This window comes from Electrona antarctica (assembly GCF_951216825.1).
Source record: "Electrona antarctica genome assembly, chromosome: 2".
NCBI lineage: Eukaryota > Metazoa > Chordata > Actinopteri > Myctophiformes > Myctophidae > Electrona > Electrona antarctica.
This window is the reverse complement of record NC_136807.1, coordinates 48902375-48924403: the sequence shown is the minus strand read 5'-3', so window position 1 is coordinate 48924403 and position 22029 is coordinate 48902375. Positions and strand designations below refer to the sequence as shown.

At 41.2% G+C, this 22029-nt stretch overlaps 4 protein-coding genes across 4 annotated transcripts; all 4 read right to left on the bottom strand.

Annotated features, from left to right (window-relative positions):
* Positions 1 to 2244: 2244 nt before the first annotated feature.
* Positions 2245 to 2811, bottom strand: LOC306933826 (histone H1-like; the record flags this gene model as incomplete). Its single annotated transcript, XM_079516158.1, has 1 exon — positions 2245 to 2811. A coding segment is annotated over one exon (567 nt), but the record flags the coding sequence as incomplete, so codon positions are not given.
* A 3455-nt stretch (positions 2812 to 6266) lies between these two features.
* On the bottom strand, positions 6267 to 6833 carry LOC306933818 (histone H1-like; the record flags this gene model as incomplete). Its single annotated transcript, XM_079516144.1, has 1 exon — positions 6267 to 6833. A coding segment is annotated over one exon (567 nt), but the record flags the coding sequence as incomplete, so codon positions are not given.
* A 3470-nt stretch (positions 6834 to 10303) lies between these two features.
* LOC306933810 (histone H1-like) lies at positions 10304 to 10870 on the bottom strand (the record flags this gene model as incomplete). The annotated part of the gene is made up of 1 exon (XM_079516134.1): positions 10304 to 10870. A coding segment is annotated over one exon (567 nt), but the record flags the coding sequence as incomplete, so codon positions are not given.
* A 4085-nt stretch (positions 10871 to 14955) lies between these two features.
* Positions 14956 to 19295, bottom strand: LOC306933799 (histone H1-like; the record flags this gene model as incomplete). Its single annotated transcript, XM_079516124.1, has 2 exons — positions 14956 to 14992; positions 18703 to 19295. The coding sequence occupies 2 exons, from the start codon at positions 19293 to 19295 to the stop codon at positions 14956 to 14958; spliced, it is 630 nt and encodes a 209-aa protein (XP_079372250.1).
* Between the last annotated feature and the right edge of the window lie 2734 nt (positions 19296 to 22029).

The window sequence follows — 22029 nt, the reverse complement described above, 5'->3', positions numbered from 1 at the left end:
AGGGGAGGGGATCAGAATTTATTGTAAGAATTGTTATCAGAGTAATAAATACACAAGCGTTTACAGGACATTGCAGAAAACATAGCAGGACGCTGTCATTGTACAGCTGCACAACTCCTGAATCCAGTCACCAGGAGTTAATCTGCAATAAAAGTTAGTCCAATCTCCCATTTGATGCCCCGTACTGAGTTCAAAGGTTATCTAAAGTCCAATAAACATAACTCATGGGACCTTAAAGAAATTTATTTTTTTAATTATTACCACCGGGATACATATCCCAAAACGAATGGGTCAGCGTGATATGAACAAATGAGTGTGCGTGTGTGTGTGTGTGTGTGTGTGTGTGTGTGTGTGTGTGTGTGTGTGTGTGTGTGTGTGTGTGTGTGTGTGTGTGTGTGTGTGTGTGTGTGTGTGTGTGTGTGTGTGTGTGTGTGTGTGCGTGCGTGCGTGTATGCATTGATGTAGGCCTATGTATGTGTAAAAGGACCCCCCCTAAAATGAGAAGCTGCATCTCAAGGGCTAACCTCTGTGTGTGTGGACGCTGCACACAGAATGAAAAACAACAAGCAATGCTTGATAAATGCATTTTATATATGTGATGTATCCCCATGCTTTTAGTTCTTGCCTAATGTAAATCGCTCTGGATTAAATGTCTAAATTGTTGTAAATTGCACAGCAGAATTAGGGCGATACCCACTCATTAATATACCCACTCATCAAAATAATGAAGAGAGCGATTACATTTCAGGACCGCCTAAAATAAAGGTGGTCAATCATAGAGAAAACCTACAGGGATGCCCCCTATGTCAGCTGGTCCAGGGACTATATGCCAGGCGGTAAACCCATTGGATTTAACCAGATTATAAGAAAACAAAAAGAAAGCTATACCTGACGACTGGAAAGAGACTACCAAAAAACATAGCTAAATGGAATGCTATCTATCACTAAAAAGATAATATACATGGCTGAATACCTGAGCACGGTAAAATGACCCAAAATTTAGGAAGTGTGTATGTGTGTGTGTGTGTGTCAAGATAATGGTCACATTTAGTGTTGTTCTCTCTCTCACACACAAACACAAACAAAAACTCTCTCTATATTCTATATCATATTATAATATATATATTAATATGTATGTGATTAATTATCCCCACCCTTCCTAATGTTTTGTCAAATCTAGCCTCGACGAATTCATGCAAAGACTAAACTATGTTATTTCGATAGCATGTATAATATACTATATAGACTATATTGTACAGATATTCTACTGTTAGACAATAGACAGATGTTATGTTCTCATCCTTGATGACTGTTTTGGATCAGAGCAATGAGAGCATCATAGATAGGTCAGCAGCAGAAATTATGTTTGCAATACATAATATTAGCAATGAATATTTTAGAAAGGGTCCATATTTTTGCTCGTAAGGCAAAAAATCACACCCGTGTGAACTGAGTGGTGTAAGGTTTTATATAGCATGATCAGCTGTGGTCTGACGTAATGTCTGACGTTAAAGATCTTTGGCTAGGTAGACTCGTCTTCTGATGTGATGATTTGTGACCATGAAGTTGATTCAGCTGGAGTTTTTGTCCGATGTGAGGTATTATATAAGGTAAGGTATTATATAGCCTGATCAGCTCTGATCTGACGTAATGAAATCACACCTGGATGTGATTTCACAACTGGCTTTTTTTGTGCAGAGAAAATGACCATGGTTGCTACGGTCATCCAGTTCACCCGGGTGTGATTTAATTACGTCAGAAATTATTTTGAACATAGCAACCATGCTCATTTTTTTCTGCACACAAAAGCCAGTTGTAGGAGTGGTTTACACCACTCAAAAAAATGTATACGAAAATGTATTAATATAAAGCCATAAGCTTCCAGTGCCAACATGTGACCATGACGTAAAAAGTGAGGATAGTATACTCTTATAAAAGAATGTGGTCGGCTCTTAAAAGAGCCTTTTGTGGGTATAAAGATGGAGCAGGCAGTTTACTTCTTTTTGGGAGCGGCCTTTTTTGCTGCCTTGGGTTTGGCAACACTAGAATTGCATTGTATGTAGTCACAGCACTTTATAGTATAGTATACGTATAGTTTATAGTGTCATTATATAGATATTCCACTGTTACGTTCTTAGCTTACGCATTTACTACTTTCTATGTATGTGATGTATTGCCATGCTTTTTGTAAATTTAATGTAAATCGCTTGCTCTGTACATTTGCTTTGCAGCATGGCACATAATGAAGTATCTTAGCCTGGCTAAGAAGCCCGCTGCTGCGGGCTTCTTAGCCACTTTCTTGGGGCTCTTGGCGGCCTTCTTCGGGCTTTTAGCTGCTACTTTCTTGGCGGCAGGCTTCTTGGCTTTCTTGGGTGATTTATTGGCGGCTGCGGGCTTCTTTGCTGCCACCTTCTTGGGCTTCTTAGCTGCTGCGGGTTTCTTGGCTGCAGCAGGCTTCTTTGCTTTAACTGCTTTCTTAGCAATAGGTTTCTTTACCTTCACCGCTTCTGCCTTGTTCATCTTGAAAGAGCCAGAAGCCCCGGTGCCTTTGAGCTGGACCAGGGTGCCTTTAGCGACCAGGCTCTTGACGGCGATCTTAACGCGGGACTTGTTCTTCTCAACATCGTAGCCGCCGGCAGCCAGAGCCTTCTTGACCGCAGCCAGGGACACACCGCTCCGCTCCTTGGAGGCGGACACGGCCTTGACGACCAGCTCAGCGACGCTGGGGCCGGTGTTCTTGGGTCGGGGTGGTGCCTTCTTCTTGGCGGCCTTGGCCGGTGACGGAGCTGGTGCTGGTGCGACTTCTGCCATTATTGTCTCGGATAGTAGATTGCTGTTCCTTCTCTCAAGTAAACTCTCACAGACTGATGCTGAACGCTCTGAAGGGGCTGGACTTAAACACCACATGAGAACCATGTAGAGTCAACACACAAAGGCCCTCTTCTCTCTTGTGCCACTTGTGTTTTCTCCTCGATTAAAACAAGTTATAACAAACTACTGTGTATATTATTTAATGCGACAAAGAGCTGACCAGTTAACACACATGTGCCTTTCTATCATGAATGTATATCTAAGATGAAAGCAGTGCACTCCTTTTTAGTAATAACCTCAAAACATCACCTGTCTAGAGTCAGATCAAAGTGTTGCCTTTGTCATTTTTCTTCTAAAATATTGTAAACTATGTTCTAATAACAACAATACTCACAATCAATTTAGTAGACATTCCTGGTGACGTGATACCATAAACTATGATTTTGTTATGTCATCCGTTTTGCTATAAATATAATGTTTTCTGAACGCAGTAAACACACTCCTGTTCAAGGAAAGCATGATGGTGGAGTTGATCCCAACTTCCAATGACAGAATGCCAGCTGTTGGAAAACTTGGTTAATTTTAATTTGGACAAATAACTCACTGTGATCAGAAAACTAAGAGTGTTTAAATCTTCTATAAACTGTATGTATATTTGATTATGGAGACACTTCTCAGGTAGGCCCAGATACTTCTAGCCTGGTTAATAAACCAGACCGAATCAGCCGTTGGCAAAAAAAAGAAAAGCCTGCCAGTGTTGTGTGATATTAGTCTGGCTTATTAGCCAGGCTAACATACTTCATTATGTGCCATGCTGCAAAGCAAATGTACTCATTGTACTCTGCATAAAATAAAAATATATATAGGCATACTTCTTCCCTAGTGCCATTTCACACATTTCTATTACAATTACAATTACAATGTATGCGTTTAGCAGACACTCTTAATCCAGAGCGATTTACATTAAATTTACAAAAAGCATGGCAATACATCACATACATAGAAAGGGGAGGCATTGTTTCATTGTATTGAACTCAACAAGATGCTTCACACCAAAACCAGCAGTTGTTCACACTTCATCGTCCTGGAATGGGTGCGGAATGAGACTCTTCTGTACCAAGCAAGTCTAGAGTTTTGGTTTAAATCTAATAGACATGTCTAGTATCAATGGCTTCTCAAAGCGCAGGTTGAGCATGTTTTACTAGGGGAGGGGATCAGAATTTATTGTAAGAATTGTTATCAGAGTAATAAATACACAAGCGTTTACAGGACATTGCAGAAAACATAGCAGGACGCTGTCATTGTACAGCTGCACAACTCCTGAATCCAGTCACCAGGAGTTAATCTGCAATAAAAGTTAGTCCAATCTCCCATTTGATGCCCCGTACTGAGTTCAAAGGTTATCTAAAGTCCAATAAACATAACTCATGGGACCTTAAAGAAATTTATTTTTTTAATTATTACCACCGGGATACATATCCCAAAACGAATGGGTCAGCGTGATATGAACAAATGAGTGTGCGTGTGTGTGTGTGTGTGTGTGTGTGTGTGTGTGTGTGTGTGTGTGTGTGTGTGTGTGTGTGTGTGTGTGTGTGTGTGTGTGTGTGTGTGTGTGTGTGTGTGTGTGTGTGTGTGTGTGTGTGTGTGTGCGTGCGTGCGTGTATGCATTGATGTAGGCCTATGTATGTGTAAAAGGACCCCCCCTAAAATGAGAAGCTGCATCTCAAGGGCTAACCTCTGTGTGTGTGGACGCTGCACACAGAATGAAAAACAACAAGCAATGCTTGATAAATGCATTTTATATATGTGATGTATCCCCATGCTTTTAGTTCTTGCCTAATGTAAATCGCTCTGGATTAAATGTCTAAATTGTTGTAAATTGCACAGCAGAATTAGGGCGATACCCACTCATTAATATACCCACTCATCAAAATAATGAAGAGAGCGATTACATTTCAGGACCGCCTAAAATAAAGGTGGTCAATCATAGAGAAAACCTACAGGGATGCCCCCTATGTCAGCTGGTCCAGGGACTATATGCCAGGCGGTAAACCCATTGGATTTAACCAGATTATAAGAAAACAAAAAGAAAGCTATACCTGACGACTGGAAAGAGACTACCAAAAAACATAGCTAAATGGAATGCTATCTATCACTAAAAAGATAATATACATGGCTGAATACCTGAGCACGGTAAAATGACCCAAAATTTAGGAAGTGTGTATGTGTGTGTGTGTGTGTCAAGATAATGGTCACATTTAGTGTTGTTCTCTCTCTCACACACAAACACAAACAAAAACTCTCTCTATATTCTATATCATATTATAATATATATATTAATATGTATGTGATTAATTATCCCCACCCTTCCTAATGTTTTGTCAAATCTAGCCTCGACGAATTCATGCAAAGACTAAACTATGTTATTTCGATAGCATGTATAATATACTATATAGACTATATTGTACAGATATTCTACTGTTAGACAATAGACAGATGTTATGTTCTCATCCTTGATGACTGTTTTGGATCAGAGCAATGAGAGCATCATAGATAGGTCAGCAGCAGAAATTATGTTTGCAATACATAATATTAGCAATGAATATTTTAGAAAGGGTCCATATTTTTGCTCGTAAGGCAAAAAATCACACCCGTGTGAACTGAGTGGTGTAAGGTTTTATATAGCATGATCAGCTGTGGTCTGACGTAATGTCTGACGTTAAAGATCTTTGGCTAGGTAGACTCGTCTTCTGATGTGATGATTTGTGACCATGAAGTTGATTCAGCTGGAGTTTTTGTCCGATGTGAGGTATTATATAAGGTAAGGTATTATATAGCCTGATCAGCTCTGATCTGACGTAATGAAATCACACCTGGATGTGATTTCACAACTGGCTTTTTTTGTGCAGAGAAAATGACCATGGTTGCTACGGTCATCCAGTTCACCCGGGTGTGATTTAATTACGTCAGAAATTATTTTGAACATAGCAACCATGCTCATTTTTTTCTGCACACAAAAGCCAGTTGTAGGAGTGGTTTACACCACTCAAAAAAATGTATACGAAAATGTATTAATATAAAGCCATAAGCTTCCAGTGCCAACATGTGACCATGACGTAAAAAGTGAGGATAGTATACTCTTATAAAAGAATGTGGTCGGCTCTTAAAAGAGCCTTTTGTGGGTATAAAGATGGAGCAGGCAGTTTACTTCTTTTTGGGAGCGGCCTTTTTTGCTGCCTTGGGTTTGGCAACACTAGAATTGCATTGTATGTAGTCACAGCACTTTATAGTATAGTATACGTATAGTTTATAGTGTCATTATATAGATATTCCACTGTTACGTTCTTAGCTTACGCATTTACTACTTTCTATGTATGTGATGTATTGCCATGCTTTTTGTAAATTTAATGTAAATCGCTTGCTCTGTACATTTGCTTTGCAGCATGGCACATAATGAAGTATCTTAGCCTGGCTAAGAAGCCCGCTGCTGCGGGCTTCTTAGCCACTTTCTTGGGGCTCTTGGCGGCCTTCTTCGGGCTTTTAGCTGCTACTTTCTTGGCGGCAGGCTTCTTGGCTTTCTTGGGTGATTTATTGGCGGCTGCGGGCTTCTTTGCTGCCACCTTCTTGGGCTTCTTAGCTGCTGCGGGTTTCTTGGCTGCAGCAGGCTTCTTTGCTTTAACTGCTTTCTTAGCAATAGGTTTCTTTACCTTCACCGCTTCTGCCTTGTTCATCTTGAAAGAGCCAGAAGCCCCGGTGCCTTTGAGCTGGACCAGGGTGCCTTTAGCGACCAGGCTCTTGACGGCGATCTTAACGCGGGACTTGTTCTTCTCAACATCGTAGCCGCCGGCAGCCAGAGCCTTCTTGACCGCAGCCAGGGACACACCGCTCCGCTCCTTGGAGGCGGACACGGCCTTGACGACCAGCTCAGCGACGCTGGGGCCGGTGTTCTTGGGTCGGGGTGGTGCCTTCTTCTTGGCGGCCTTGGCCGGTGACGGAGCTGGTGCTGGTGCGACTTCTGCCATTATTGTCTCGGATAGTAGATTGCTGTTCCTTCTCTCAAGTAAACTCTCACAGACTGATGCTGAACGCTCTGAAGGGGCTGGACTTAAACACCACATGAGAACCATGTAGAGTCAACACACAAAGGCCCTCTTCTCTCTTGTGCCACTTGTGTTTTCTCCTCGATTAAAACAAGTTATAACAAACTACTGTGTATATTATTTAATGCGACAAAGAGCTGACCAGTTAACACACATGTGCCTTTCTATCATGAATGTATATCTAAGATGAAAGCAGTGCACTCCTTTTTAGTAATAACCTCAAAACATCACCTGTCTAGAGTCAGATCAAAGTGTTGCCTTTGTCATTTTTCTTCTAAAATATTGTAAACTATGTTCTAATAACAACAATACTCACAATCAATTTAGTAGACATTCCTGGTGACGTGATACCATAAACTATGATTTTGTTATGTCATCCGTTTTGCTATAAATATAATGTTTTCTGAACGCAGTAAACACACTCCTGTTCAAGGAAAGCATGATGGTGGAGTTGATCCCAACTTCCAATGACAGAATGCCAGCTGTTGGAAAACTTGGTTAATTTTAATTTGGACAAATAACTCACTGTGATCAGAAAACTAAGAGTGTTTAAATCTTCTATAAACTGTATGTATATTTGATTATGGAGACACTTCTCAGGTAGGCCCAGATACTTCTAGCCTGGTTAATAAACCAGACCGAATCAGCCGTTGGCAAAAAAAAGAAAAGCCTGCCAGTGTTGTGTGATATTAGTCTGGCTTATTAGCCAGGCTAACATACTTCATTATGTGCCATGCTGCAAAGCAAATGTACTCATTGTACTCTGCATAAAATAAAAATATATATAGGCATACTTCTTCCCTAGTGCCATTTCACACATTTCTATTACAATTACAATTACAATGTATGCGTTTAGCAGACACTCTTAATCCAGAGCGATTTACATTAAATTTACAAAAAGCATGGCAATACATCACATACATAGAAAGGGGAGGCATTGTTTCATTGTATTGAACTCAACAAGATGCTTCACACCAAAACCAGCAGTTGTTCACACTTCATCGTCCTGGAATGGGTGCGGAATGAGACTCTTCTGTACCAAGCAAGTCTAGAGTTTTGGTTTAAATCTAATAGACATGTCTAGTATCAATGGCTTCTCAAAGCGCAGGTTGAGCATGTTTTACTAGGGGAGGGGATCAGAATTTATTGTAAGAATTGTTATCAGAGTAATAAATACACAAGCGTTTACAGGACATTGCAGAAAACATAGCAGGACGCTGTCATTGTACAGCTGCACAACTCCTGAATCCAGTCACCAGGAGTTAATCTGCAATAAAAGTTAGTCCAATCTCCCATTTGATGCCCCGTACTGAGTTCAAAGGTTATCTAAAGTCCAATAAACATAACTCATGGGACCTTAAAGAAATTTATTTTTTTAATTATTACCACCGGGATACATATCCCAAAACGAATGGGTCAGCGTGATATGAACAAATGAGTGTGCGTGTGTGTGTGTGTGTGTGTGTGTGTGTGTGTGTGTGTGTGTGTGTGTGTGTGTGTGTGTGTGTGTGTGTGTGTGTGTGTGTGTGTGTGTGTGTGTGTGTGTGTGTGTGTGTGTGTGTGTGTGTGTGTGTGTGTGTGTGCGTGCGTGCGTGTATGCATTGATGTAGGCCTATGTATGTGTAAAAGGACCCCCCCTAAAATGAGAAGCTGCATCTCAAGGGCTAACCTCTGTGTGTGTGGACGCTGCACACAGAATGAAAAACAACAAGCAATGCTTGATAAATGCATTTTATATATGTGATGTATCCCCATGCTTTTAGTTCTTGCCTAATGTAAATCGCTCTGGATTAAATGTCTAAATTGTTGTAAATTGCACAGCAGAATTAGGGCGATACCCACTCATTAATATACCCACTCATCAAAATAATGAAGAGAGCGATTACATTTCAGGACCGCCTAAAATAAAGGTGGTCAATCATAGAGAAAACCTACAGGGATGCCCCCTATGTCAGCTGGTCCAGGGACTATATGCCAGGCGGTAAACCCATTGGATTTAACCAGATTATAAGAAAACAAAAAGAAAGCTATACCTGACGACTGGAAAGAGACTACCAAAAAACATAGCTAAATGGAATGCTATCTATCACTAAAAAGATAATATACATGGCTGAATACCTGAGCACGGTAAAATGACCCAAAATTTAGGAAGTGTGTATGTGTGTGTGTGTGTGTCAAGATAATGGTCACATTTAGTGTTGTTCTCTCTCTCACACACAAACACAAACAAAAACTCTCTCTATATTCTATATCATATTATAATATATATATTAATATGTATGTGATTAATTATCCCCACCCTTCCTAATGTTTTGTCAAATCTAGCCTCGACGAATTCATGCAAAGACTAAACTATGTTATTTCGATAGCATGTATAATATACTATATAGACTATATTGTACAGATATTCTACTGTTAGACAATAGACAGATGTTATGTTCTCATCCTTGATGACTGTTTTGGATCAGAGCAATGAGAGCATCATAGATAGGTCAGAAGCAGAAATTATGTTTGCAATACATAATATTAGCAATGAATATTTTAGAAAGGGTCCATATTTTTGCTCGTAAGGCAAAAAATCACACCCGTGTGAACTGAGTGGTGTAAGGTTTTATATAGCATGATCAGCTGTGGTCTGACGTAATGTCTGACGTTAAAGATCTTTGGCTAGGTAGACTCGTCTTCTGATGTGATGATTTGTGACCATGAAGTTGATTCAGCTGGAGTTTTTGTCCGATGTGAGGTATTATATAAGGTAAGGTATTATATAGCCTGATCAGCTCTGATCTGACGTAATGAAATCACACCTGGATGTGATTTCACAACTGGCTTTTTTTGTGCAGAGAAAATGACCATGGTTGCTACGGTCATCCAGTTCACCCGGGTGTGATTTAATTACGTCAGAAATTATTTTGAACATAGCAACCATGCTCATTTTTTTCTGCACACAAAAGCCAGTTGTAGGAGTGGTTTACACCACTCAAAAAAATGTATACGAAAATGTATTAATATAAAGCCATAAGCTTCCAGTGCCAACATGTGACCATGACGTAAAAAGTGAGGATAGTATACTCTTATAAAAGAATGTGGTCGGCTCTTAAAAGAGCCTTTTGTGGGTATAAAGATGGAGCAGGCAGTTTACTTCTTTTTGGGAGCGGCCTTTTTTGCTGCCTTGGGTTTGGCAACACTAGAATTGCATTGTATGTAGTCACAGCACTTTATAGTATAGTATACGTATAGTTTATAGTGTCATTATATAGATATTCCACTGTTACGTTCTTAGCTTACGCATTTACTACTTTCTATGTATGTGATGTATTGCCATGCTTTTTGTAAATTTAATGTAAATCGCTTGCTCTGTACATTTGCTTTGCAGCATGGTGGCACATAATGAAGTATCTTAGCCTGGCTAAGAAGCCCGCTGCTGCGGGCTTCTTAGCCACTTTCTTGGGGCTCTTGGCGGCCTTCTTCGGGCTTTTAGCTGCTACTTTCTTGGCGGCAGGCTTCTTGGCTTTCTTGGGTGATTTATTGGCGGCTGCGGGCTTCTTTGCTGCCACCTTCTTGGGCTTCTTAGCTGCTGCGGGTTTCTTGGCTGCAGCAGGCTTCTTTGCTTTAACTGCTTTCTTAGCAATAGGTTTCTTTACCTTCACCGCTTCTGCCTTGTTCATCTTGAAAGAGCCAGAAGCCCCGGTGCCTTTGAGCTGGACCAGGGTGCCTTTAGCGACCAGGCTCTTGACGGCGATCTTAACGCGGGACTTGTTCTTCTCAACATCGTAGCCGCCGGCAGCCAGAGCCTTCTTGACCGCAGCCAGGGACACACCGCTCCGCTCCTTGGAGGCGGACACGGCCTTGACGACCAGCTCAGCGACGCTGGGGCCGGTGTTCTTGGGTCGGGGTGGTGCCTTCTTCTTGGCGGCCTTGGCCGGTGACGGAGCTGGTGCTGGTGCGACTTCTGCCATTATTGTCTCGGATAGTAGATTGCTGTTCCTTCTCTCAAGTAAACTCTCACAGACTGATGCTGAACGCTCTGAAGGGGCTGGACTTAAACACCACATGAGAACCATGTAGAGTCAACACACAAAGGCCCTCTTCTCTCTTGTGCCACTTGTGTTTTCTCCTCGATTAAAACAAGTTATAACAAACTACTGTGTATATTATTTAATGCGACAAAGAGCTGACCAGTTAACACACATGTGCCTTTCTATCATGAATGTATATCTAAGATGAAAGCAGTGCACTCCTTTTTAGTAATAACCTCAAAACATCACCTGTCTAGAGTCAGATCAAAGTGTTGCCTTTGTCATTTTTCTTCTAAAATATTGTAAACTATGTTCTAATAACAACAATACTCACAATCAATTTAGTAGACATTCCTGGTGACGTGATACCATAAACTATGATTTTGTTATGTCATCCGTTTTGCTATAAATATAATGTTTTCTGAACGCAGTAAACACACTCCTGTTCAAGGAAAGCATGATGGTGGAGTTGATCCCAACTTCCAATGACAGAATGCCAGCTGTTGGAAAACTTGGTTAATTTTAATTTGGACAAATAACTCACTGTGATCAGAAAACTAAGAGTGTTTAAATCTTCTATAAACTGTATGTATATTTGATTATGGAGACACTTCTCAGGTAGGCCCAGATACTTCTAGCCTGGTTAATAAACCAGACCGAATCAGCCGTTGGCAAAAAAAAGAAAAGCCTGCCAGTGTTGTGTGATATTAGTCTGGCTTATTAGCCAGGCTAACATACTTCATTATGTGCCATGCTGCAAAGCAAATGTACTCATTGTACTCTGCATAAAATAAAAATATATATAGGCATACTTCTTCCCTAGTGCCATTTCACACATTTCTATTACAATTACAATTACAATGTATGCGTTTAGCAGACACTCTTAATCCAGAGCGATTTACATTAAATTTACAAAAAGCATGGCAATACATCACATACATAGAAAGGGGAGGCATTGTTTCATTGTATTGAACTCAACAAGATGCTTCACACCAAAACCAGCAGTTGTTCACACTTCATCGTCCTGGAATGGGTGCGGAATGAGACTCTTCTGTACCAAGCAAGTCTAGAGTTTTGGTTTAAATCTAATAGACATGTCTAGTATCAATGGCTTCTCAAAGCGCAGGTTGAGCATGTTTTACTAGGGGAGGGGATCAGAATTTATTGTAAGAATTGTTATCAGAGTAATAAATACACAAGCGTTTACAGGACATTGCAGAAAACATAGCAGGACGCTGTCATTGTACAGCTGCACAACTCCTGAATCCAGTCACCAGGAGTTAATCTGCAATAAAAGTTAGTCCAATCTCCCATTTGATGCCCCGTACTGAGTTCAAAGGTTATCTAAAGTCCAATAAACATAACTCATGGGACCTTAAAGAAATTTATTTTTTTAATTATTACCACCGGGATACATATCCCAAAACGAATGGGTCAGCGTGATATGAACAAATGAGTGTGCGTGTGTGTGTGTGTGTGTGTGTGTGTGTGTGTGTGTGTGTGTGTGTGTGTGTGTGTGTGTGTGTGTGTGTGTGTGTGTGTGTGTGTGTGTGTGTGTGTGTGTGTGTGCGTGCGTGCGTGTATGCATTGATGTAGGCCTATGTATGTGTAAAAGGACCCCCCCTAAAATGAGAAGCTGCATCTCAAGGGCTAACCTCTGTGTGTGTGGACGCTGCACACAGAATGAAAAACAACAAGCAATGCTTGATAAATGCATTTTATATATGTGATGTATCCCCATGCTTTTAGTTCTTGCCTAATGTAAATCGCTCTGGATTAAATGTCTGCTAAATGTCTAAATTGTTGTAAATTGCACAGCAGAATTAGGGCGATACCCACTCATTAATATACCCACTCATCAAAATAATGAAGAGAGCGATTACATTTCAGGACCGCCTAAAATAAAGGTGGTCAATCATAGAGAAAACCTACAGGGATGCCCCCTATGTCAGCTGGTCCAGGGACTATATGCCAGGCGGTAAACCCATTGGATTTAACCAGATTATAAGAAAACAAAAAGAAAGCTATACCTGACGACTGGAAAGAGACTACCAAAAAACATAGCTAAATGGAATGCTATCTATCACTAAAAAGATAATATACATGGATGAATACCTGAGCACGGTAAAATGACCCAAAATTTAGGAAGTGTGTATGTGTGTGTGTGTGTGTGTGTGTGTGTGTGTGTGTGTGTGTGTGTGTGTGTGTGTGTGTGTGTGTGTGTGTGTGTGTGTGTGTGTGTGTGTGTGTGTGTGTGTGTTGTGTGTGCACATGCATGAGAACAACTACAGAGAGTGCTTTAACACCAAGCAACAGTGCAAGACTAAGAACTTTGTTTCCTATGGTGATCCAGCCTAGGAAATACCCACGGACTGGTTGTCAGAGGGTTTCGACAACTTGGGATGCTCGCCCAAAGACAAGGCATGCAAGGCTGGCAAAGTGTGTCATCTCTGCTGCCCTTTATATCATGAGGACATATCCATGAGTTTGTGAATGTAACCTTTACGGCACCTAAAATATTTGTGTTCCTGTATGCTTTCCGTGTGTGGACATACATAAATTGTTACGTTAAACTGTGTGTGTGTGCGTGCGTGTGTGTGTGTGTGTGTGTGTGTGTGTGTGTGTGTGTGTGTGTGTGTGTGTGTGTGTGTGTGTGTGTGTGTGTGTGTGTGTGTGTGTGTGTGTGTGTGTGTGTGTGTGTGTGTGTGTGTGTGTGTGTGTGTGTGTGTGTGTGTGTGTGTGTGTGTGTGTGTGTGTGTGTGTGTGTTAGAGAGAGAGGGGGAGGGGGAGTGGGAATGTCTCTCTCTCTCTCTCTCTCTCTCTCTCTCTCTCTCTCTCTCTCTCTCTCTCAAAAATAACAAGCGACCCTTGATACAATAATAATCAATGTGTTGCGTGCCCTGGCCGTGATAATAAAGTACAAATAAAAACGAGATGATCACCTTTAGACGGTAAACATATATGCCCGCCCCTATCCAACCAATCTATAAGTCTACATAAAGTGCTATCTAAGGGGGTAGTGTAAGTGCTACGGGCCATGATGGAGTCTGAAAAGGTGGGTTTTCAGACTATAGCGGAATATTGGGAGTGAGGCTGCAGTTCTGATTGTAATTGGAAGTGCATTCCATAGTTTTGGAACACCATTGCTTGATGTTCTGTGTAAAGCACATTTAATTGACTTGTTGAAATAAAATGGCTTTGCCTTTCATAGTAGCGTGCCCCCCCTCATAGTGTTATTTAGAACAAAAGGAGTCATGCAGAACATTGGGCCACACAACTAATAGTCTTCACGCAATGTCACCTAAGATGTGTTTATCACTCTTCTACAGTATATAGAAAAACACCAACCTGGGTGTACATGCTTTTCATTAGAAGCAAATGGCCCATTGATTGATGGCTTCAAAAATATTGATGTCAATATGTATTAGGGGTGGGGGGGATTTGCAAAATGTTCTAACTGAATGTATTGATTTGATTACGTGACTAATAAAATGGCTTTGCCTTTCATAGCGTGCCCCCCCTCATAGTGTTATTTAGAACAAAAGGAGTCATAAGGCAAAAAAAAATTATACGAAAATGTATTAATATAAAGCCATAAGCTTCCAGTGCCAACATGTGACCATGACGTAAAAAGTGAGGATAGTATACTCTTATAAAATAATGTGGTCGGCTCTTAAAAGAGCCTTTTGTGGGTATAAAGATGGAGCAGGCAGTTTACTTTTTGATTTAACTTTTTGATTTAACCAAAAACTAACAGACCTTTGAATAAAACTAATACAATATCGAAAATGTATATGGAGAAACACGGTCCTCGTCCATTTTTTTCAGCAGGTAATCGATCCGCTCCGGGCCGGGCATCTCCTCTGGACACACATACCACCCGACGGCGCGCTTTGAGCCGGGCGGGGAGAGCTGTTTCTCTGGAGAGAAACAGTGCAGTTTGTCATCACGGTCCAGGATGGAACCGGGCCGCTCTGTGGAGACACGTTCCACGGGGAGACGCGGGCAGAGAGGAGACTCCACGGTCACCACACCACCACACCGGTTAGGCCCGGCAGACGACTTGAAGAAGTTCATGGCCATCTTATGCATCTTATGCTTGCTGCGCTGCACCTGGACCAGGGTGCCTTTAGCGACCAGGCTCTTGACGGCGATCTTAACGCGGGACTTGTTCTTCTCAACATCGTAGCCGCCGGCAGCCAGAGCCTTCTTGACCGCAGCCAGGGACACACCGCTCCGCTCCTTGGAGGCGGACACGGCCTTGACGACCAGCTCAGCGACGCTGGGGCCGGTGTTCTTGGGTCGGGGTGGTGCCTTCTTCTTGGCGGCCTTGGCCGGTGACGGAGCTGGTGCTGGTGCGACTTCTGCCATTATTGTCTCGGATAGTAGATTGCTGTTCCTTCTCTCAAGTAAACTCTCACAGACTGATGCTGAACGCTCTGAAGGGGCTGGACTTAAACACCACATGAGAACCATGTAGAGTCAACACACAAAGGCCCTCTTCTCTCTTGTGCCACTTGTGTTTTCTCCTCGATTAAAACAAGTTATAACAAACTACTGTGTATATTATTTAATGCGACAAAGAGCTGACCAGTTAACACACATGTGCCTTTCTATCATGAATGTATATCTAAGATGAAAGCAGTGCACTCCTTTTTAGTAATAACCTCAAAACATCACCTGTCTAGAGTCAGATCAAAGTGTTGCCTTTGTCATTTTTCTTCTAAAATATTGTAAACTATGTTCTAATAACAACAATACTCACAATCAATTTAGTAGACATTCCTGGTGACGTGATACCATAAACTATGATTTTGTTATGTCATCCGTTTTGCTATAAATATAATGTTTTCTGAACGCAGTAAACACACTCCTGTTCAAGGAAAGCATGATGGTGGAGTTGATCCCAACTTCCAATGACAGAATGCCAGCTGTTGGAGAACTTGGTTAATTTTAATTTGGACAAATAACTCACTGTGATCAGAAAACTAAGAGTGTTTAAATCTTCTATAAACTGTATGTATATTTGATTATGGAGACACTTCTCAGGTAGGCCCAGATACTTCTAGCCTGGTTAATAAACCAGACCGAATCAGCCGTTGGCAAAAAAAAGAAAAGCCTGCCAGTGTTGTGTGATATTAGTCTGGCTTATTAGCCAGGCTAACATACTTCATTATGTGCCATGCTGCAAAGCAAATGTACTCATTGTACTCTGCATAAAATACAAATATATATAGGCATACTTCTTCCCTAGTGCCATTTCACACATTTCTATTACAATTACAATTACAATGTATGCGTTTAGCAGACACTCTTAATCCAGAGCGATTTACATTAAATGTACAAAAAGCATGGCAATACATCACATACATAGAAAGGGGAGGCATTGTTTCATTGTATTGAACTCAACAAGATGCTTCACACCAAAACCAGCAGTTGTTCACACTTCATCGTCCTGGAATGGGTGCGGAATGAGACTCTTCTGTACCAAGCAAGTCTAGAGTTTTGGTTTAAATCTAATAGACATGTCTAGTATCAATGGCTTCTCAAAGCGCAGGTTGAGCATGTTTTACTAGGGGAGGGGATCAGAATTTATTGTAAGAATTGTTATCAGAGTAATAAATACACAAGCGTTTACAGGACATTGCAGAAAACATAGCAGGACGCTGTCATTGTACAGCTGCACAACTCCTGAATCCAGTCACCAGGAGTTAATCTGCAATAAAAGTTAGTCCAATCTCCCATTTGATGCCCCGTACTGAGTTCAAAGGTTATCTAAAGTCCAATAAACATAACTCATGGGACCTTAAAGAAATTTATTTTTTTAATGATTACCACCGGGATACATATCCCAAAACGAATGGGTCAGCGTGATATGAACAAATGAGTGTGTGTGTGTGTGTGTGTGTGTGTGTGTGTGTGTGTGTGTGTGTGTGTGTGTGTGTGTGTGTGTGTGTGTGTGTGTGTGTGTGTGTGTGTGTGTGTGTGTGTGCGTGCGTGCGTGTATGCATTGATGTAGGCCTATGTATGTGTAAAAGGACCCCCCCTAAAATGAGAAGCTGCATCTCAAGGGCTAACCTCTGTGTGTGTGGACGCTGCACACAGAATGAAAAACAACAAGCAATGCTTGATAAATGCATTTTATATATGTGATGTATCCCCATGCTTTTAGTTCTTGCCTAATGTAAATCGCTCTGGATTAAATGTCTAAATTGTTGTAAATTGCACAGCAGAATTAGGGCGATACCCACTCATTAATATACCCACTCATCAAAATAATGAAGAGAGCGATTACATTTCAGGACCGCCTAAAATAAAGGTGGTCAATCATAGAGAAAACCTACAGGGATGCCCCCTATGTCAGCTGGTCCAGGGACTATATGCCAGGCGGTAAACCCATTGGATTTAACCAGATTATAAGAAAACAAAAAGAAAGCTATACCTGACGACTGGAAAGAGACTACCAAAAAACATAGCTAAATGGAATGCTATCTATCACTAAAAAGATAATATACATGGCTGAATACCTGAGCACGGTAAAATGACCCAAAATTTAGGAAGTGTGTATGTGTGTGTGTGTGTGTCAAGATAATGGTCACATTTAGTGTTGTTCTCTCTCTCACACACAAACACAAACAAAAACTCTCTCTATATTCTATATCATATTATAATATATATATTAATATGTATGTGATTAATTATCCCCACCCTTCCTAATGTTTTGTCAAATCTAGCCTCGACGAATTCATGCAAAGACTAAACTATGTTATTTCGATAGCATGTATAATATACTATATAGACTATATTGTACAGATATTCTACTGTTAGACAATAGACAGATGTTATGTTCTCATCCTTGATGACTGTTTTGGATCAGAGCAATGAGAGCATCATAGATAGGTCAGCAGCAGAAATTATGTTTGCAATACATAATATTAGCAATGAATATTTTAGAAAGGGTCCATATTTTTGCTCGTAAGGCAAAAAATCACACCCGTGTGAACTGAGTGGTGTAAGGTTTTATATAGCATGATCAGCTGTGGTCTGACGTAATGTCTGACGTTAAAGATCTTTGGCTAGGTAGACTCGTCTTCTGATGTGATGATTTGTGACCATGAAGTTGATTCAGCTGGAGTTTTTGTCCGATGTGAGGTATTATATAAGGTAAGGTATTATATAGCCTGATCAGCTCTGATCTGACGTAATGAAATCACACCTGGATGTGATTTCACAACTGGCTTTTTTTGTGCAGAGAAAATGACCATGGTTGCTACGGTCATCCAGTTCACCCGGGTGTGATTTAATTACGTCAGAAATTATTTTGAACATAGCAACCATGCTCATTTTTTTCTGCACACAAAAGCCAGTTGTAGGAGTGGTTTACACCACTCAAAAAAATGTATACGAAAATGTATTAATATAAAGCCATAAGCTTCCAGTGCCAACATGTGACCATGACGTAAAAAGTGAGGATAGTATACTCTTATAAAAGAATGTGGTCGGCTCTTAAAAGAGCCTTTTGTGGGTATAAAGATGGAGCAGGCAGTTTACTTCTTTTTGGGAGCGGCCTTTTTTGCTGCCTTGGGTTTGGCAACACTAGAATTGCATTGTATGTAGTCACAGCACTTTATAGTATAGTATACGTATAGTTTATAGTGTCATTATATAGATATTCCACTGTTACGTTCTTAGCTTACGCATTTACTACTTTCTATGTATGTGATGTATTGCCATGCTTTTTGTAAATTTAATGTAAATCGCTTGCTCTGTACATTTGCTTTGCAGCATGGCACATAATGAAGTATCTTAGCCTGGCTAAGAAGCCCGCTGCTGCGGGCTTCTTAGCCACTTTCTTGGGGCTCTTGGCGGCCTTCTTCGGGCTTTTAGCTGCTACTTTCTTGGCGGCATGCTTCTTGGCTTTCTTGGGTGATTTATTGGCGGCTGCGGGCTTCTTTGCTGCCACCTTCTTGGGCTTCTTAGCTGCTGCGGGTTTCTTGGCTGCAGCAGGCTTCTTTGCTTTAACTGCTTTCTTAGCAATAGGTTTCTTTACCTTCACCGCTTCTGCCTTGTTCATCTTGAAAGAGCCAGAAGCCCCGGTGCCTTTGAGCTGGACCAGGGTGCCTTTAGCGACCAGGCTCTTGACGGCGATCTTAACGCGGGACTTGTTCTTCTCAACATCGTAGCCGCCGGCAGCCAGAGCCTTCTTGACCGCAGCCAGGGACACACCGCTCCGCTCCTTGGAGGCGGACACGGCCTTGACGACCAGCTCAGCGACGCTGGGGCCGGTGTTCTTGGGTCGGGGTGGTGCCTTCTTCTTGGCGGCCTTGGCCGGTGACGGAGCTGGTGCTGGTGCGACTTCTGCCATTATTGTCTCGGATAGTAGATTGCTGTTCCTTCTCTCAAGTAAACTCTCACAGACTGATGCTGAACGCTCTGAAGGGGCTGGACTTAAACACCACATGAGAACCATGTAGAGTCAACACACAAAGGCCCTCTTCTCTCTTGTGCCACTTGTGTTTTCTCCTCGATTAAAACAAGTTATAACAAACTACTGTGTATATTATTTAATGCGACAAAGAGCTGACCAGTTAACACACATGTGCCTTTCTATCATGAATGTATATCTAAGATGAAAGCAGTGCACTCCTTTTTAGTAATAACCTCAAAACATCACCTGTCTAGAGTCAGATCAAAGTGTTGCCTTTGTCATTTTTCTTCTAAAATATTGTAAACTATGTTCTAATAACAACAATACTCACAATCAATTTAGTAGACATTCCTGGTGACGTGATACCATAAACTATGATTTTGTTATGTCATCCGTTTTGCTATAAATATAATGTTTTCTGAACGCAGTAAACACACTCCTGTTCAAGGAAAGCATGATGGTGGAGTTGATCCCAACTTCCAATGACAGAATGCCAGCTGTTGGAAAACTTGGTTAATTTTAATTTGGACAAATAACTCACTGTGATCAGAAAACTAAGAGTGTTTAAATCTTCTATAAACTGTATGTATATTTGATTATGGAGACACTTCTCAGGTAGGCCCAGATACTTCTAGCCTGGTTAATAAACCAGACCGAATCAGCCGTTGGCAAAAAAAAGAAAAGCCTGCCAGTGTTGTGTGATATTAGTCTGGCTTATTAGCCAGGCTAACATACTTCATTATGTGCCATGCTGCAAAGCAAATGTACTCATTGTACTCTGCATAAAATAAAAATATATATAGGCATACTTCTTCCCTAGTGCCATTTCACACATTTCTATTACAATTACAATTACAATGTATGCGTTTAGCAGACACTCTTAATCCAGAGCGATTTACATTAAATTTACAAAAAGCATGGCAATACATCACATACATAGAAAGGGGAGGCATTGTTTCATTGTATTGAACTCAACAAGATGCTTCACACCAAAACCAGCAGTTGTTCACACTTCATCGTCCTGGAATGGGTGCGGAATGAGACTCTTCTGTACCAAGCAAGTCTAGAGTTTTGGTTTAAATCTAATAGACATGTCTAGTATCAATGGCTTCTCAAAGCGCAGGTTGAGCATGTTTTACTAGGGGAGGGGATCAGAATTTATTGTAAGAATTGTTATCAGAGTAATAAATACACAAGCGTTTACAGGACATTGCAGAAAACATAGCAGGACGCTGTCATTGTACAGCTGCACAACTCCTGAATCCAGTCACCAGGAGTTAATCTGCAATAAAAGTTAGTCCAATCTCCCATTTGATGCCCCGTACTGAGTTCAAAGGTTATCTAAAGTCCAATAAACATAACTCATGGGACCTTAAAGAAATTTATTTTTTTAATTATTACCACCGGGATACATATCCCAAAACGAATGGGTCAGCGTGATATGAACAAATGAGTGTGCGTGTGTGTGTGTGTGTGTGTGTGTGTGTGTGTGTGTGTGTGTGTGTGTGTGTGTGTGTGTGTGTGTGTGTGTGTGTGTGTGTGTGTGTGTGTGTGTGTGTGTGTGTGTGTGTGTGTGTGTGTGTGTGTGTGTGTGTGTGCGTGCGTGCGTGTATGCATTGATGTAGGCCTATGTATGTGTAAAAGGACCCCCCCTAAAATGAGAAGCTGCATCTCAAGGGCTAACCTCTGTGTGTGTGGACGCTGCACACAGAATGAAAAACAACAAGCAATGCTTGATAAATGCATTTTATATATGTGATGTATCCCCATGCTTTTAGTTCTTGCCTAATGTAAATCGCTCTGGATTAAATGTCTGCTAAATGTCTAAATTGTTGTAAATTGCACAGCAGAATTAGGGCGATACCCACTCATTAATATACCCACTCATCAAAATAATGAAGAGAGCGATTACAGTTCAGGACCGCCTAAAATAAAGGTGGTCAATCATAGAGAAAACCTACAGGGATGCCCCCTATGTCAGCTGGTCCAGGGACTATATGCCAGGCGGTAAACCCATTGGATTTAACCAGATTATAAGAAAACAAAAAGAAAGCTATACCTGACGACTGGAAAGAGACTACCAAAAAACATAGCTAAATGGAATGCTATCTATCACTAAAAAGATAATATACATGGATGAATACCTGAGCACGGTAAAATGACCCAAAATTTAGGAAGTGTGTATGTGTGTGTGTGTGTGTGTGTGTGTGTGTGTGTGTGTGTGTGTGTGTGTGTGTGTGTGTGTGTGTGTGTGTGTGTGTGTGTGTGTGTGTGTGTGTGTGTGTGTGTGTGTGTGTGCACATGCATGAGAACAACTACAGAGAGTGCTTTAACACCAAGCAACAGTGCAAGACTAAGAACTTTGTTTCCTATGGTGATCCAGCCTAGGAAATACCCACGGACTGGTTGTCAGAGGGTTTCGACAACTTGGGATGCTCGCCCAAAGACAAGGCATGCAAGGCTGGCAAAGTGTGTCATCTCTGCTGCCCTTTATATCATGAGGACATATCCATGAGTTTGTGAATGTAACCTTTACGGCACCTAAAATATTTGTGTTCCTGTATGCTTTCCGTGTGTGGACATACATAAATTGTTACGTTAAACTGTGTGTGTGTGCGTGCGTGTGTGTGTGTGTGTGTGTGTGTGTGTGTGTGTGTGTGTGTGTGTGTGT